Source organism: Dermacentor silvarum, chromosome 11 (genome assembly GCF_013339745.2).
Source record: "Dermacentor silvarum isolate Dsil-2018 chromosome 11, BIME_Dsil_1.4, whole genome shotgun sequence".
NCBI classification, from domain to species: domain Eukaryota; kingdom Metazoa; phylum Arthropoda; class Arachnida; order Ixodida; family Ixodidae; genus Dermacentor; species Dermacentor silvarum.
Window position 1 is genome coordinate 69,844,500 of NC_051164.1, and position 16,072 is coordinate 69,860,571.

At 48.0% G+C, this 16,072-nt stretch overlaps 1 protein-coding gene across 2 annotated transcripts in view; it reads right to left on the bottom strand.

The window, feature by feature from the left end:
* The window catches only part of LOC119432657 (neprilysin-4-like), a 74,834-nt gene that overhangs the window by 22,866 nt on the left and 35,896 nt on the right, over positions 1–16,072 (bottom strand). For both annotated transcript variants that reach the window (XM_037699813.2, XM_049658778.1), the window contains one exon: positions 12,578–12,705. In XM_037699813.2, coding sequence (XP_037555741.2) covers positions 12,578–12,705 — 128 coding nt within the window. The remainder of the gene's footprint in view (positions 1–12,577; positions 12,706–16,072) is intronic.

Below are 16,072 nucleotides of genomic sequence, written 5' to 3' on the forward strand. Positions count from 1 at the left end.
AGGCATGGGCCTGCTGCAGCAAAAATAAGAGACAAATTGCTCACACATGGAATTCGAAGGAATTCACTCAGTGAGAACCATAGGTAGCGTCTACGTTCCGTAGGTGCTGCGATTTGAAGGGGCTGGAATCATTAACCCGTATGCAGTCGAGATAAACAAGAAATGTTTACTGTATTCGTGGAGAAAAGAGGAAGCAAGATATTGACAGGACTCGATCTGTTGCAAGCATAGGCTACAGTATACGGTTGGTATTCCCATTTCAAGTAAGAGAAAAGGCTTAACGAGATGTTGGAAAAATGTTAGACGGAAGAACATGTTTAGCATACTTGATCAGCTGAATCCCGCTAGGTGAACATTTGGCACCGCTTCTTTTCCAAGGCGACACCAATAAAACATCATCACAATGAAAAATAAATTTAGGGGTGTTCTGTGCCAAAACCACGACCCTGATTATGAGGCGTTCCGTAGTGGGTGACTCCGGAAAAATTTTGACCACCTGGGGTTCTTTAACGTGCACCCAATGCACGATACCCGGGCATTTTTTGCTTTTCGCCCCCATCAAAATGCGGCGGCGGCAGCCGGGATTCGATCCCGCGATCTCCTGCAACGATCTAGCGCAATGCCAAAGTCGGTAAGCCACCACGGCAGGTCATCTTCATCATCATAATAAATTATGTATTATGGCTTGCAAGGAAAGCTGCAGCATTTATAACACATTACGAATGAATGGATGTTGATGGCTTGGAGCAGAAGTATAACACCCGGCTTCTAAACTGAAGGTCGTAGGGTAACATTAAGAGACAAGAAGAGAGCGGTGTGAATCAGAGAGCAAACTGGGACATCCGATATTCTAGTTGACATTAAGGGGGAACAATCGAGCTGAACAGGCCATGTAATGCGGAGGATGGATAACCGATGGACAAAATGAATAGCAAGAGAAGTGAAGAGCAGTCGAGGACAGCAGAAAACTAGATGGGGTGATGAATTTAGGAAATTTGCAGGCGCAAGTTCGAATCAGCTAGCGCAAGACAGGCGTAATTGGAGATCACAGGGAGAGGCCTTCGTCCTGCAGGGACATAAATATAGGCTGATGATGTTGACGACTGAATGCGGCCGTCCAGCGATGATCGAGAGACCCGCCGCGGTGGCTGAGTGTCTAAGGATTTGCGCTGCTGAGCACGAGGTCGCGGTATCAAATCCCGGCCAAGGCGGCCGCATTTCGATTGAGGCTAAATGCCAAAACGCCCGTGTGCTTGCGTTGTTGTGCACGTTAAAGAACCCCTGTTGGTCGAAATTCATCCGAAGCCCTCCGCTTCAGCTTGTCTCATAATTGTAACTGGTTCTGGTACGTAAAACCTCAGAAAGAATAAGAACGAATATCGTCCAGCGCCTTCAATCCCCCGATTCTTGGTCAATCCCCCATGATGGATAGGAGCCACTCTCAAAGGCAAGCAAGCAAGTTAAAAAGTGGAGTAAAGAGCGGCAGTGGTCGTGTTATCATAGTATCGCGTTTCAATCGCTCAGCTCTGTACAATCCAGCATAATCACTGGCGCTTTCGTATGCGTTACAATGTACGCCACTAATGGCGTCATGCGAGTAATCTGATTGGATAAGACGCTTTAGGTATAGAATCGGCGACATCAATTTACGAATTTCAGGTATAGTTAGGCTCGTCTTGCGCCAAGCTAGGATTTCGTACCGTTGGTTAGATGTAGAAAAGGAGAATTTGAATAGGTAATACCTGCATGTCGATATATTACACACACGTTGTTAAAATGACCCTAAACTATATTTCTCATTACGGGAAATAGGAATATTAGTGTAGGGGAAGAACATTTCAGAATGCCGATAATTGGAGTGTATGCGTATAGCAATGTACGCTTGTTTTAACTTCACGTAACAAGCGTCGCAAGTGCAACATATTGTCACGTAGTAGTGACGCTGAAGAAAACAGTCGTAAAACTGTGTACGACGAAACTGGTTGTTTATTGGGCGAACCTGTGCACACAAAATCAAGGTACACTCAAAGCACAACGACAGCGGCGAACACAGTTGGCGCTCGTCGAAAATCTGATCAGCGGCGAAGCGCGTCGGCTTTTATACCTGAGTCATCGAAGGTTCCAGATTAATCCCTGATGCCCGCGTGTCTTCCAGAAAGTTCTAGACAATTCGCGTCGGTCATACAATCAGATAACATAAGCGTCGGTGAAAACAGGCAACGGAAAGAAGCATCGATAACGTTCTAGAAACTTCCGATACAGGCGCGTCCGGTGCCGAGCGATAACCTTTAACATTTGTTAGCCGGTGGAAAGCGGCCACCGGTGAAAGATAAACATGTATACGTGTCAATACCCTCCCCTTAAAAAGCATCGTCCCGATGCTACAAACACGAAAGCGAAAACAAAACCATGCGTAATAAACAACAAACAAACAACAAAAAAAAAAACAATAACAAAGTAACGAAGTACCTAAGGTCGTCAGCGGGCGTAGAAAGGTTTAAGACACACCACATGGATGACTTCAGGTCGTGCCCGGCGCCGCTGTGATTGCGAAATGCCGTCTGGCACGACCTCATAGTCCAGTGCGCCAATACGTCGGATTATCTTATATGGTCCGAAATAGCGACGCAACAGTTTCTCGCTAAGTCCTCGTCGGCGAATCGGAGTCCAGACCCAAACACGGTCGCCGGGCTGGTACTCGACGTTGCGTCGTCGAAGATTGTAGTGTCGGCTGTCGGTCCTCTGCTGGTTCTTGATGCGCAGGCGGGCGAGCTGTCGACCTTCTTCGGCACGCTGCAAATAAGTGGCAACGTCCAGATTTTCTTCGTCAGCGACGTCTGGTAGCATGGCATCAAGCGTCGTTGCCGGGTTCCTTCCGTAGACCAGGTTGAACGGCGCCATGTGCGTCGTTTCTTGCACGGCCGTGTTGTATGCGAAGGTCACGTACGGAAGGATGGCATCCCACGTCTTGTGTTCGACGTCGACGTACATTGCCAGCATGTCGGCGATGGTCTTATTTAGGCGCTCGGTGAGGCCATTCGTCTGCGGGTGGTAGGCGGTGGTGCGGCGATGGCTTGTCTGGCTGTACCGCAGGATGGCTTGAGTTAGTTCTGCCGTAAAGGCCGTGCCTCTGTCGGTGATGAGGACTTCTGGGGCACCGTGACGCAGGAGGATGTTCTCAACGAAGAATCGGGCTACCTCGGCGGCACTGCCTTTGGGCAAGGCTTTTGTTTCGGCGTAGCGGGTGAGGTAGTCCGTAGCGACGACGATCCATTTATTCCCGGACGTCGACGTCGGAAAAGGCCCCAGTAAGTTCATCCCGATCTGCTGGAACGGTCGGCGAGGTGGCTCGATTGGCTGTAGAAGTCCGGCTGGCCTTGTCGGCGGTGTTTTGCGTCGCTGACAGTCTCGGCATGTCCTTACGTAATGGGCAACGTCGGCAGAGAGGCGAGGCCAGTAGTATTTCTCTTGTATCCTCGCGAGAGTGCGGGAAAAACCGAGATGTCCAGCCGTTGGGTCGTCATGGAGAGCTTGCAGAACCTCTGGACGCAATGCTGAGGGTACCACGAGGAGGTAGTTGGCTCGGAGAGGTGAGAAGTTCTTCTTTAGGAGAATGTCGTTTTGCAAGAAAAACGACGCCAATCCTCGCCTGAACATCTTCGGCACAATGACGGTCTTGCCTTCCAGGTAGTCTACAAGGCTCCTTAGTTCCGGGTGGGCTCGTTGTTGTTCGGCGAATTCGTCCGCACTGATGGGTCCCAAGAAAGTGTCGTCATCCTGGTCGTCTTGTGGCGGCGGTTCGACGGGGGCGCGAGACAAACAATCGGCGTCAGAGTGCTTTCGCCCGGACTTGTAAACGACGGTGATGTCGAATGCTTGAAGTCTCAGGCTCCAGCGTGCGAGGCGACCTGCAGGATCCTTCAAGTTAGCTAGCCAACACAAGGCGTGGTGGTCGCTCACAACTTTAAAGGGCCTGCCATAGAGGTAGGGGCGAAACTTTGATGTAGCCCAGATGATGGCGAGGCACTCCTTTTCTGTTGTGGAATAATTTGCTTCCGCCTTCGATAGCGACCGGCTAGCGTAACTTACAACCCTTTCTAGTCCGCCAGTCCTCTGCACAAGCACGGCGCCGAGTCCTACGCTGCTTGCGTCGGTGTGGACTTCGGTATCGGCGTTTTCGTCGAAATGCGCAAGTATTGGCGGCGATTGCAGGCGTCGCTTCAGTTCTTCGAATGCTTCGACTTGCGGCGTCTCCCACTTGAACTCGACGTCGGCCTTCGTGAGATACGTCAGTGGCTCAGCGATCCGTGAAAAATCCTTGACGAAGCGCCTGTAATAGGCGCACAGTCCAAGAAATCTACGCACTGCCTTCTTGTCAGCGGGCGGAGGAAAGTTGGAGATGGCCGCAGTTTTCTGAGGGTCGGGGCGCACTCCAGACTTGTTGATGACGTGGCCCAAAAACAAGAGCTCCTCATATGCGAAGCGGCACTTTTCGGGCTTTAACGTGAGTCCGGAGGTTTTGATTGCTTGAAGAACTGTTTCAAGGCGCCGCAGGTGTTCTTCGAAGCTTGAGGCAAACACAACGACGTCGTCCAAATAGACGAGGCAAGTCTGCCACTTCAAGCCTGCCAGTACTGTATCCATGCCGCGTTGGAAAGTCGCAGGTGCCGAGCTAAGACCAAACGGCATGACCTTGAACTCGAACAGTCCATCTGGTGTTATAAAGGCAGTCTTCTCCCGGTCCCTCTCGTCGACTTCGATTTGCCAGTAGCCGGTTTTGAGGTCCATCGACGAAAAATACTTTGCGTTGTAGAGTCGATCCAAGGCGTCGTCAATCCGTAGGAGGGGGTATACGTCCTTCTTCGTGATCTTGTTGAGCCGACGATAATCGACGCAGAAACGTAGGGTTCCATCCTTCTTCTTCACTAACACCACGGGGGACGCCCACGGACTCTTGGACGGCTGGATGATGTCGTCGCGTAGCATTTCGTCGACTTGTTGCCTTATGGCCTCGCGTTCGCGCGCCGAAACTCGATACGGGCTCTGACGGAGTGGGCGGACATATTCGTCGGTTATAATGCGGTGCTTGGCGACAGGGGTTTGTCGAACTTTTGACGACGACGAGAAGCAGTCTTTGTATTGCAGGAGCAGAGATTTTAGCTGTTCTTTCTTATGATTGGGAAGGTTCTGATTGACGTCGAAAGTTGGTTCAGGTACTACAGTCGTCGTTGAAGGTGCACTAGAATCCGTGAAGGCGAAAGCATTGCTGGATTGTACTATTTCGTCGATGTAGGCGACCGTGGTGCCTTTGTTAATGTGCTTATATTCGTGGCTGAAGTTCGTGAGCATCACTCTTGCTTTCCCTTCGCGTAGTTCACCTATGCCTCTAGCGACGCAAATTTCACGGTCGAGCAGTAAGTGATGATAGCCCTCGATGACGCCCTCCATGTCTGCAGACACTTCGGTACCGACGGAAATCATTACGCTTGAGCGAGGCGGAACGGTGACTTGTTCTTCAAGCACATTCAAGGCATGGTAACTGATGCTTGTATCCGGCGGTATCGCTTTGTGTGTTGAAAGCGTTATCGACTTGGACCTTAAGTCGATGACTGCACCATGTTGGCTTAGAAAGTCCATGCCTAGGATGACGTCCCTGGAGCAGTGCGGCAGGATTACGAAGCTCGCCGGGTAAGTGCGGTTGTTTACCGTGACGCGCGCTGTGCAGATTCCAGCCGGCGTTATTAGGTGACCTCCCGCTGTCCGTATATCGGGTCCTTGCCAGGCCGTCTTCACCTTCTTTAACTTGGCGGCGAACGCGCCACTGAAAACTGAATAGTCGGCGCCAGTGTCGACGAGAGCGGTGACGTTATGACCATCGATGAGCACGTCTAGATCGGTAGACCGGCGTCTGGCGTTGCGGTTAATTCGTGGCGTCGGATCACGGCTGCGTCGGCTTGCTCTGCTGCTGCTACGTCGCGTCGGAAGGTCTTCGTTCGGCGGCGATGTGTTGTCAAGGCTGTTGCTAGGCGGCGTGCTGATATCTCGTCGTGATGATTCGCGAATCGTCGTCGTCGTCGGCGGCGGAGGATCTTCGGCATTGCGTCGTACAGCAACCGCACCTCCATCGGTTGCTGCCTTTAGTTTCCCGGGTAAGGGCTGGGAGATCGGCCCCAGGTGGGACCGTTGTACTGACGGCGATGCGGCGAGATGTAGCGGCCTGGTGACGGCGAGCGTGAGGATCGTCGTGGTTGCCACTGGGCTCCGGCGAGGTAGTCGGCGATGTCGCGTGGTCGTTCATCTCAATCGGGACGCGGCGCGTTGACGGGGAACCCTCGTAGGCCCATTTCGCGGTATGGGCATCGGCGGTAGACATGGCCGGCTTCCCCGCAGTGATAGCAGAGCGGGCGGTGGTCGGGGGCGCGCCAAATGTCCGTCTTCCTCTGGTTGCTGCGCTGGGCGACGGGCGGGCGTGCTGGCGGCGGCGGCGTTGGACGACGGAACTGCGGCGTTACGGGGCCCTGGCGCGAGCGCGGAGGGGGGCCTTGATCGCTGTACGGACTTCTTCTCGGGAAGAAGTCCGTACTCCGGCAGAAGTCCTTGCTGCCTACGGCTAGCTCGCTGGTCCTTGGTGACGTTGGCGTTGTCCTCCGGTTTCGGGCTTGGATCGCGGCTTTGCGGGGGCGTTCGCTGCATGAACGCACTAGCACCTCCACCAGATGTCACGTAGTAGTGACGCTGAAGAAAACAGTCGTAAAACTGTGTACGACGAAACTGGTTGTTTATTGGGCGAACCTGTGCCCACAAAATCAAGGTACACTCAAAGCACAACGATAGCGGCGAACACAGTTGGCGCTCGTCGAAAATCTGATCAGCGGCGAAGCGCGTCGGCTTTTATACCTGAGTCATCGAAGGTTCCAGATTAATCCCTGATGCCCGCGTGTCTTCCAGAAAGTTCTAGACAATTCGCGTCGGTCATACAATCAGATAACATAAGCGTCGGTGAAAACAGGCAACGGAAAGAAGCATCGATAACGTTCTAGAAACTTCCGATACAGGCGCGTCCGGCGCCGAGCGATAACCTTTAACATTTGTTAGCCGGTGGAAAGCGGCCACCGGTGAAATATAAACATGTATACGTGTCAATATCATGCAAGCTTTAGTCTGGCTCTAACATAAGCAAGGGAGTATGTAACGAAATGAAAACAAAAAATAAAAATTGCGTCCTGTGAACTCTTGCCGGTCACGTGTACCACCTTCTCGAAATGCCGTAGGGCTTAAAAGTTTCTTCAGAAATTTTTCTAAGCTCGCGATTCCATAAATTTTCTACGCAGACAGCTCTTAAAGGGACACTAAAGGCAAATTCTAAATCAAGCTTAAGTGAAGGATTACGGCTCGAGTGTCTTTAAGATGTCAATATTATCGCGAACAGAACCTTCGTAATCAAGAAATTTAAGTAAATGCAGGACACGATTAGAGACACTCCTGGGACATTCAAGTACTTGACCGATGACGAAGGCACTCTTGATTTAAATTCTGTCAATAGTACTCAACGACTCACTATAAAAACATCCTCATGCTTTATTATAAGACCAAACGAAATGCTACTTCACCAGTTCTGTTTATTATTTATTTTCCTCCGTTGACAACGACATGGGCGGTCGAAAGGTTTCGTTTTCACTGGACTCCGAGCCGTGCGCGCTTACGCGCTTCAGTAGTGCCGTTGTTGAGTAGTGCTGCGCTGGTTTTGCTGGCTTCCGAAACTGGCAGAAACTTCAAGTAGCAGATAATTCCACTTCCTTGTGATGTCCTTAAATGCTTGAAAAAAAAAAAGCAGCTGCAGCGGCGCATTGTACCGCCGTCTGTCGGGCGCCGTTTTACTCACCGATGACCATAAAGTTAGTATATTAACTCTAGAGGAACAGCTGGGCGAAAAAAGCGGGAGCCGCGAAGGGGCCGCCATGTGGCTGCGACAAATTTTTGTAACTTTAATATATTCAAAATATTACGCAAAAGCAAGCACATATACGTAGCACGCAGGCACGGACAACATTAAAGACCCATTATAAAGACCTAATTGCTATTTAGAAAACTTGTAGTGAAATTTACGTGTGTTTAAAACACTGCGTTTCCAGACGCCTTAACTAGATGGTGCTATCGTAATGACGGAGGCTCAGGATAGCGTTGACTGCGCGCCTCGTCTGAATCGCATCTCGTTGTTGCGCCTGTGCGACTGCATATAGGGTAAGAACATGGCAGCGCCCTTGTGGTTCCCGATTTCAATACGTGGGCGCTATGGGGAGCTTTTGTTCTAGAGTTCGTTATATTAAATCTATGCCGACGGCAGCCAAGGGCGGTGAAGGCATAGGGTAACGTCACCGCTTCCTGGTTGGCGTGTCGGAAGATTTCAATTGCCATAAAGGTATTCAGACCCTTCAGATGCAATTTTTTCATAATCCAAGTCTTTGCACGAAACAAGCGTTGCGGGGTTTCTGGAATGGTATTTAAATAGTCCACGTCGACTTGGTATTTGCCTTTAGTGTCTCTTCTAGGAAGAAATGAAGTCACATTTCCCCAGCCAAGTAGTAAACACAGTCATAAAAAAATTTGAAGACTTGCACTAGGCCGCGCTAAGCTGAAGACACAGCGAAGCTGGCGATTGATTGCGTCTTGATGGCTTACCTATTGATGGCTTACATCAAGGAGCTTATAAAAAAAACTTATGTGGAGATCCCCTATGCACGCCCATGCGACCGGCTGAAGCCTGGGAAAGCGGTTGGCGGCCATTTTGCTCCAGGCAAGAACGAGCGCAGCGTGCGCGCTGGTAGCGTAAGCATTGCGCTTTCGTGGTGGTGTGTTATGATGAAAGCGGGAGAATTACTATAATTTCCTTAGCGCACATGTTTTTTTTTGTTTTTTTAACGCGACAGCCTTATATGCAAGCCTCATGGTGGGGTGTCCGTCTCAAGTCCGTCTCAAAATCGTGTTGTTAACACGAAATTATCCTCTTAGGATAAGAGGCTATAGCGCGCACGAAACCGCACTAAGTATAGATTATTAATTAAGCATGTGAACTGAAGTAACAATGAATATACAGAGAGGTGATTGCAGTGAATTAAGGTAATAATGTTGTAATAATGGTAGGTAATAATGTTGAATTAGGAGTAAATAATGGTTGATTAAAGGGGTTCAACTGGGCGACAGGAGTTGAACGAAAAGTAACGATGGGAAGAACACGGTGCTGAGCTAGTTGATGATGATGAGAAAGCCACATTTAATTATCTTAAAGTGGTTACGCAATTGAACTGAGGTGATAATGCTTGCACAGAGAGGTGAGTCAGACAAATTTAGAGTAACTTTTTGCTGAAGAAATGGTGACGAAATAAAGTGACGAAGACTCCGTAAAAGAAGTGGAAAGCGGCGCTAGGGCTTTCATGTCGCCTAGTTGTATCAATAGGAAACCCCAGTAATCTTTGTCATGTCAGGTTAAGAAGAAATGCACAAGGCAGTTGTTAATGCAAGATTACGTGGGCTGAAGCTATAACGCCTTTTATGTTCATCAGCTTGCATCATTACCGAAGTGATACGAAGTACAAGGTGAATTCACTAAAGCGGTACATAAATTTTTATTATGTCCAGGCTATTTTGATAAAGATAAGCGTAAAACAACATGATGGAAACATAAATAAAATATTGCACAACTACCTGGTGCATCACAGTGTATACTACAGGAAAACTACACCAAGCAGGCATACATAAAATGTAAACACATCAAAACAGAAACATATTTTTGGCTGCGCAAACACACAAAAAAAATGCACCATGCCCAAAATTAAAGGCATGCTGATAATGTCACTTGTTAAAGCGCACGGTTCAGAAACTACAAATAATGGTTTTTAAATGTTCTAAAGACCGTGAGACCGCAATAGACGATTTTTTAAGGGTTTGGTTTGTATAGAACTTTGCACAATGGCATGCAACCGCAACTTGAACGCTAGAAAAACGGCCGGAATGCTGCCCACTGGCACCGTCGTCGTTTGACCAGTCCTGTCAAAACAACCCTCTTCAATGTGCACCGAGCAAGGAACATCCGAATCTTTAGGCGCCCAGACAACTACGAAGAGCACGCTGCCATGCGTCACGCAGCGTTTTATGTTTTGGGAACCTGTCGCACAAACACACCACAGAAAAAAAAGCTTGTTTCAGCCTATATTCGCCAGCTAAAAGGTACATTTCAGGTACAACAGCGCTCCTCGAAGGAGACAGTGCACAGCATGGCCGAGCGATTGAAGGCTGTTTCGAGCTACTTACACGTGGAACGTTATTCCTGGCTTTTGCTTCGCACGATTCGTACAGCCGAAGGCGACGCAGGAGCTCACCATCCCGTTCGGGAGAGCTTTGATGTTCCCTTACAAATGCGTAACTCCCGCTCAGCAGACCGTAACTAAGCTCTAAGAGTGGATAAATGCCGCATCTGCCGGACTACCGCATGGGCCCAAGCGGCACAGCTGCGTTTTCTGCCTGGAGCAATATGGCGGTTGGCGGCTTCAGCCGCGGCGCGGCATCTCCACTCGAGAAGTTTTTTGTTATAACCTCCTTTGCTTACATAGCATGTAGGCGCAATCTCAATAACACCGTCACGGGATCTTTCCTGGCCACGCAAGATGGACTCACGGCAAGTTCTCCACAGTCGTACTTCATCAAGCTCTGTAGAATCCGCGCACCAGAATCATCTTAATGTATGCAGTAGGCTCACGGCACGTTGCATAGCGCAGCTTGCAACACCGACACCGCGTTGCAATGCCGACAACGCGTTCCCGCACACCCGTTCCGTGAATGCGTCTCTCTCTATCTCGCTTTCATTTTCTTTATCTCTCTCCCGAGCCTATCGCGCAGAACCTATTCTTCACCTCGTCTTCGTCCACAGCTCGCGCGTTCGCACGTGCTCCTGCCAATGCTCTGCGAGAGAGAGAGAGAGAGAGATTGTGGTTGTGATAGCGCCTCTTCCTATTCACAACCCCAATCTCTCTCTATCGAAAAGCATTGGCACGAGCGCGTGTGAACGGGCAAGTTGTGGACGAAGACGACGACATTTGAACGCAATCATATGGTTCGCATGAATGCATGTCGTGGCTGGATAGCTCGCATGCTAGACCGGAATGCAGAACCAATTGTATCCTCGACGTCACAGTTCATTCGGATGATTTCACAACTGAAAGAATTTTATGATCAGAGAGACTTCCAACTAGACTGGTATCCATTGTTTATGCAGTGTATCCTTTTGCCTCCCTTTTTAAGAACTGCTTACTGTAAAAATTGTACTGTGAAGTGTTTGTTTTGTGCTTGTAGACGCGGCTAAGACTGTTCTCGCCGCTATGAAAATATCTTACGCATGTACGTTTTATATTCGTAATAAATACCATGAAAGAAAGAAAAAAACGTGTCTGGATAGCCTAGTGGTTACGACGCTCGCCTTGGGACCGTGGGTCCGCGGGTTCGAAGCCCACCTCGGTGATAAATCTAATTTTCTTTCATTTATTTCTTCATTGCTGATGATGATAGTATCTTGATACGAACCACAAATTTCGGCTGGCCTAAACAGCTTCGTTGTTAAAAGGTATAAATTTCTAAACCTCGCGTACAAGTTCCTTTGTCACACTGTTCACCATTTCTATTGTCTAAGGAAACCACTGATGGTCACCAACGCTCAAGATATTTAATCAATCTTTCTTAGCACCCACATAAATTTCACTAAATACGTACTTCATTATAATAACGAAAAAATTATAATGTGCGTGAGTTTGGTGACGTCTGCTTTCTGGCTTCATTTCAATTTTAGGAGGAATGTTATATTGATCCACAAGACGTCATTGGGAATGCTACGTATTTCAGAGAATGAAAGTTGTTTTTTTCGTGTTAAGTGGTACTTACCGAAAAGAATAGCGTGATCAATTTCTTTTGTTATAGCCCCATGCAGTAAGCACATTATGAATAAGTTACCATGAAAGTCAGCTGTTAGGCTCATTGCATATCCACGCCTTGTACCGCTGACTAACGTCATTCTATAGCAATATGGAAACTCCCGGAACACTCCAATACGTATGATTCTATCTGATTTCGCCCGTGATATATACTCGTTGTCTCGCCAGTAAAAAGTAAACAAAAAAATAGGCCAGGTCATGTCCCATCTCACAAGGAGGATGAACTATTGGAGATATTTTGTCGGTAATACTGATGTTAGTTATTTGTTTGAGATGTGGAAATACGGTACCGATTAAAGGAAATGTTGCACCTAGACTGATAACACAGCCTAGGGTAATGCGTTGGCCATGTGGATTGCTGTAAAATTCTAATCCTAACGACATTCTTAACAATTCTATGCGCGAGCATGGTACTTGCTTATTCCATGCTAAAGTAATGGTGTCTTGGCAACTATACCATGGTACCACATAGAGTTTGTGGCCGCGCAGGGTGCCTAACCCATCACCTATCACAGTGAGGTATCAGGTATATCGCAAAGCTGAAATTGTCGAATAGAATGACGTGCAAAAGATGATGCAATATGGAAATTGATGCTTACGGGTTGGCAGTGTCCAAGAACTTGCTTAACTCCCAGCAGTAAGTATCATACACATTGACCGTCTCTGTATCGTACAATGTGATGTTAACCTTTTCAAATTCTTTCTTCAGTAAGGCAGATAAAGGAATCTAGGAAGAAAAAAATGCTTTGTCATTTCCCAAGTGGCCCAAGGCGTTCAGTTCATCACCTAATAAAGTATTATTCCAACTACATCACGATAGCAAGCCATGTTCGCATGTGTAGTCATACATTAGAAAATAATAAAATACGTAAATACAGGCAGCTGGAGATTTATGTTCTGAGTCATGTGGAATAATACAAAAAATGAATGCTCATGAACACTGTCATTTGCTTGTATACTTCACATCGGCTTACGAAAGTTTTGCATTGGGACAAGAATGTATCCTATATCTAAAGCTCAAATGTAATACAGCTTGAACTAAGGCTGTTTTTACATGTTTACTTATCTTGCCAATTAACAATTTACATAATTCATTGCTTCACAAAGTTGTACGTTACATGTTTCGATGGATATCAAATACAAGAAGAGGTCCCCGAGTCAAAGACTGGACGGGGGCCGAATGACTAGATGGTATAAAAATAAACGAAACTAATGGCATTGAACCAATATCAGTAGAACTATCAGAGAGAAAGTGTTGAGTGGAAAATTACGAAATGATGGTAGGGAAGCAGGGTCAGACTTTTCTTTTTCATCCAAGCGTTAACCTATCCTGGCGAATTATGTTGACAGGCACAATCGTTTTACCTAATAAGCGCAATAAAACACTAGGTGCCTTTGCTTCATTCCTGCCGCAAGACCTTCGACTCCTCCGTGGTACCTTACTCAGCCAAATATCAACCTCGGCCAAAAGTCAAAGCGCGCCTCCCTCGCGCGCCTCCCTCGCGCGCTTTCACTCACACATACAGCATATGGCCAATGAGAACATTTTTCGACACGCGAACACCACCATCGGAGACTAAGCTCTTAACAGCTTCGCTGTAAAAATGTGGGCAGCTTGCCCTAGTGGTGCAAGTAGAGCGCGTGTGGTGCAAGTAGAGCGCGTGGGCTCCGGCTTACCCGAAAGCCCGGGCAGTTTTTTCACGGGCTCGGGCCGGGATCGGGAACGGCATGCGCTTTTTGACCCGGGCCCGGGCCGGGCTCGGACTTTCTGGTGGTGTGCATGTAATGTGCCGCGAGTTATCCTCGCGCGACTCTACTCTGAAAAACGTGTTGCCCCGGCACAGCTGGAAGCTAGCAGTGCTACTCTTGTGTACTTCCCTTTTCTTCTTCCGTCGTATTTTGCGCTATTTGAACAGAATTTAAAAGTCTATAAAGACCGAAGTCACCTCAAACCAAAGGGTGCCATTGTATTCCTTACCTAAATCAGTGTAATTAATGCTTTCCGCGCGGTGCAAGCGCGTTCGCGACTTGCTGATTCTTCAAAGGCGAATTGGTAAAACGATGACTGGTAAGATAAGATAATTCGTCAAGTGGCTGAAATATGGCACTGTGTCCATCCATGATTGCACGCATGTTCTCAACCGGCCGCCTAGCAGCAGATCATTACGCTGCCCCATGGAGGAACGAGAAGCTTTCTTTCTCCATTTACTCCATCCATGCGCTGCGCTCACGACCGGTCGTGGCTGCGCTTCGGCTATAGTGTACTGAAATACGGTGGAGTGGGACGAGCTGCTGGGGCGGCGCATGTTTGCAGTGCGGCCATAGAGTAACATATAGAAGGATAAGAGAGGACACTTCCATAGTCCCCTGCGGCATATTTGGGTTCGCAGTGCATCTAGCGGGTCTGTGGAATCTACACAGGCTCAGATATTGGGACCGCAGGAAAACTAATCTCGATGGCTATTTTCTGGCGATTAGAAAAATTTCACGGCTTCCAAGATCGCTGCCGTGCGAGTGCGCCTACCGGACGCTATATTTCGATTTTTTAATGCGTTGCTTTCATGCATCGAGTAGCTTCGTGTAAGCTGTACCGCCAGAGCAGCAAACACACGATTCCATTGTGTGTTTATGCAGACATATTGAATAAACATAACAAGTGTTGGAAGAGACGGAACATTTTCTTTTCAAGTCATATTCTCAGCAAGCACATGAACACCTTTTTTTTCCGCAACGTTCGATGAACGCAAGCGACGAAAGAAGGTTGCACTACAAAGTGCAAGACATGTCAATACAGGTGCCATATGTTGAGAATAAATTTCACAAAAGGAATAAACAGGCGATATTATGAAAAACCCCACAGAACAGTAAAACTGCAGAAGACAGCATTAGCATTAAAGAGGAAAACAACGCTCGTCCTTTGAAGCCTAACCTTTCTTATTAAGTGGTAGTTTCGGGCTGCCTAGCAAACAAGGAATGAAGGCTGCTCACTGCAGTTGTCAGCCAACCACGCTATCTCCCTGTCCTGCCGTTGTTACTGCACCACGCAACACAGCATTAATTCCCGCAGTACTTCAATAAGGTCAGCATGACCTGAAAAAAAAAGTATTGGTTATGGCTTCTCTCCTGCCTTCGCACAAATTTTCACCCACGCACTTCAGATCGCCCTTTCGCGAAAAGCGTCACATGCAATTGTCATAGTTAAAAAAAAGCAACCTTTGGTGCCATGCAAGCGCTACTGAGGCAGGAGTGTTTATTCAGAACACGTCATAGCCACAGCTTACTAACATTCTTCTCAATTCGCAAGTTCTCTCTAATTGCGCTCGTAACAAAGGCTGCAAGCAATCTGCGAACGCCACGAATAACGATCCTAAGCATAACTGCATTCTTTCACACAATTGCACACACAAGCATTGAATTCAGACTACGTGTACCGGAGTGTGCCGACTCACTTTCTCGCACCAAGAAACGATTTTCTCGCAAACGTACTGCAAAGCCTTCCAAATTGCTGTTTCTTACTTAATGTGAAGCAATCCACGAACATCATGCGCGAAGTGAAGAACACAAAAAGCTCTCTACGCCGAACAGCACAATACGACAAATGTCAACTTACGGCTGAAGTGACAAATACATAAGCAATTTGGAAAGTAATGATGGGAAAAAAAGAACGTAATGATGGCGTTCTTACCAAGCAGCAGCCAAGCAGACAGACGTTCAGGTAGACGAACCCAGCGAAGACCACGGAGACGTTATCGCACATCTGGTATTGCGTCGCCTTGCCTGATCACACCACGGCTGGTATTTTGTAGCGATGCGTATACTTTTACACCGCTCACGGCCGGCTGATCCCGTTGATAACGTCTACTTCTACAGCCACATAGACAAGTAGAAATATAGTGCACTAGAAAGGTTACTACAGTAGATAACTAGAACGCGCGTTCTAGTTAGCGATACAGGGAGTGTTGTATTGCCCTCAAGCGGGCGGCAGGAAGCTACGTAGCTGTGCCATAAAGTAACATACGGAATACAAGAGTGGCCAATCCAGCCTAAACGCGGCCGAGCTACGCAGCTTCATGCCGCCCGCTAGAGGGCTATAC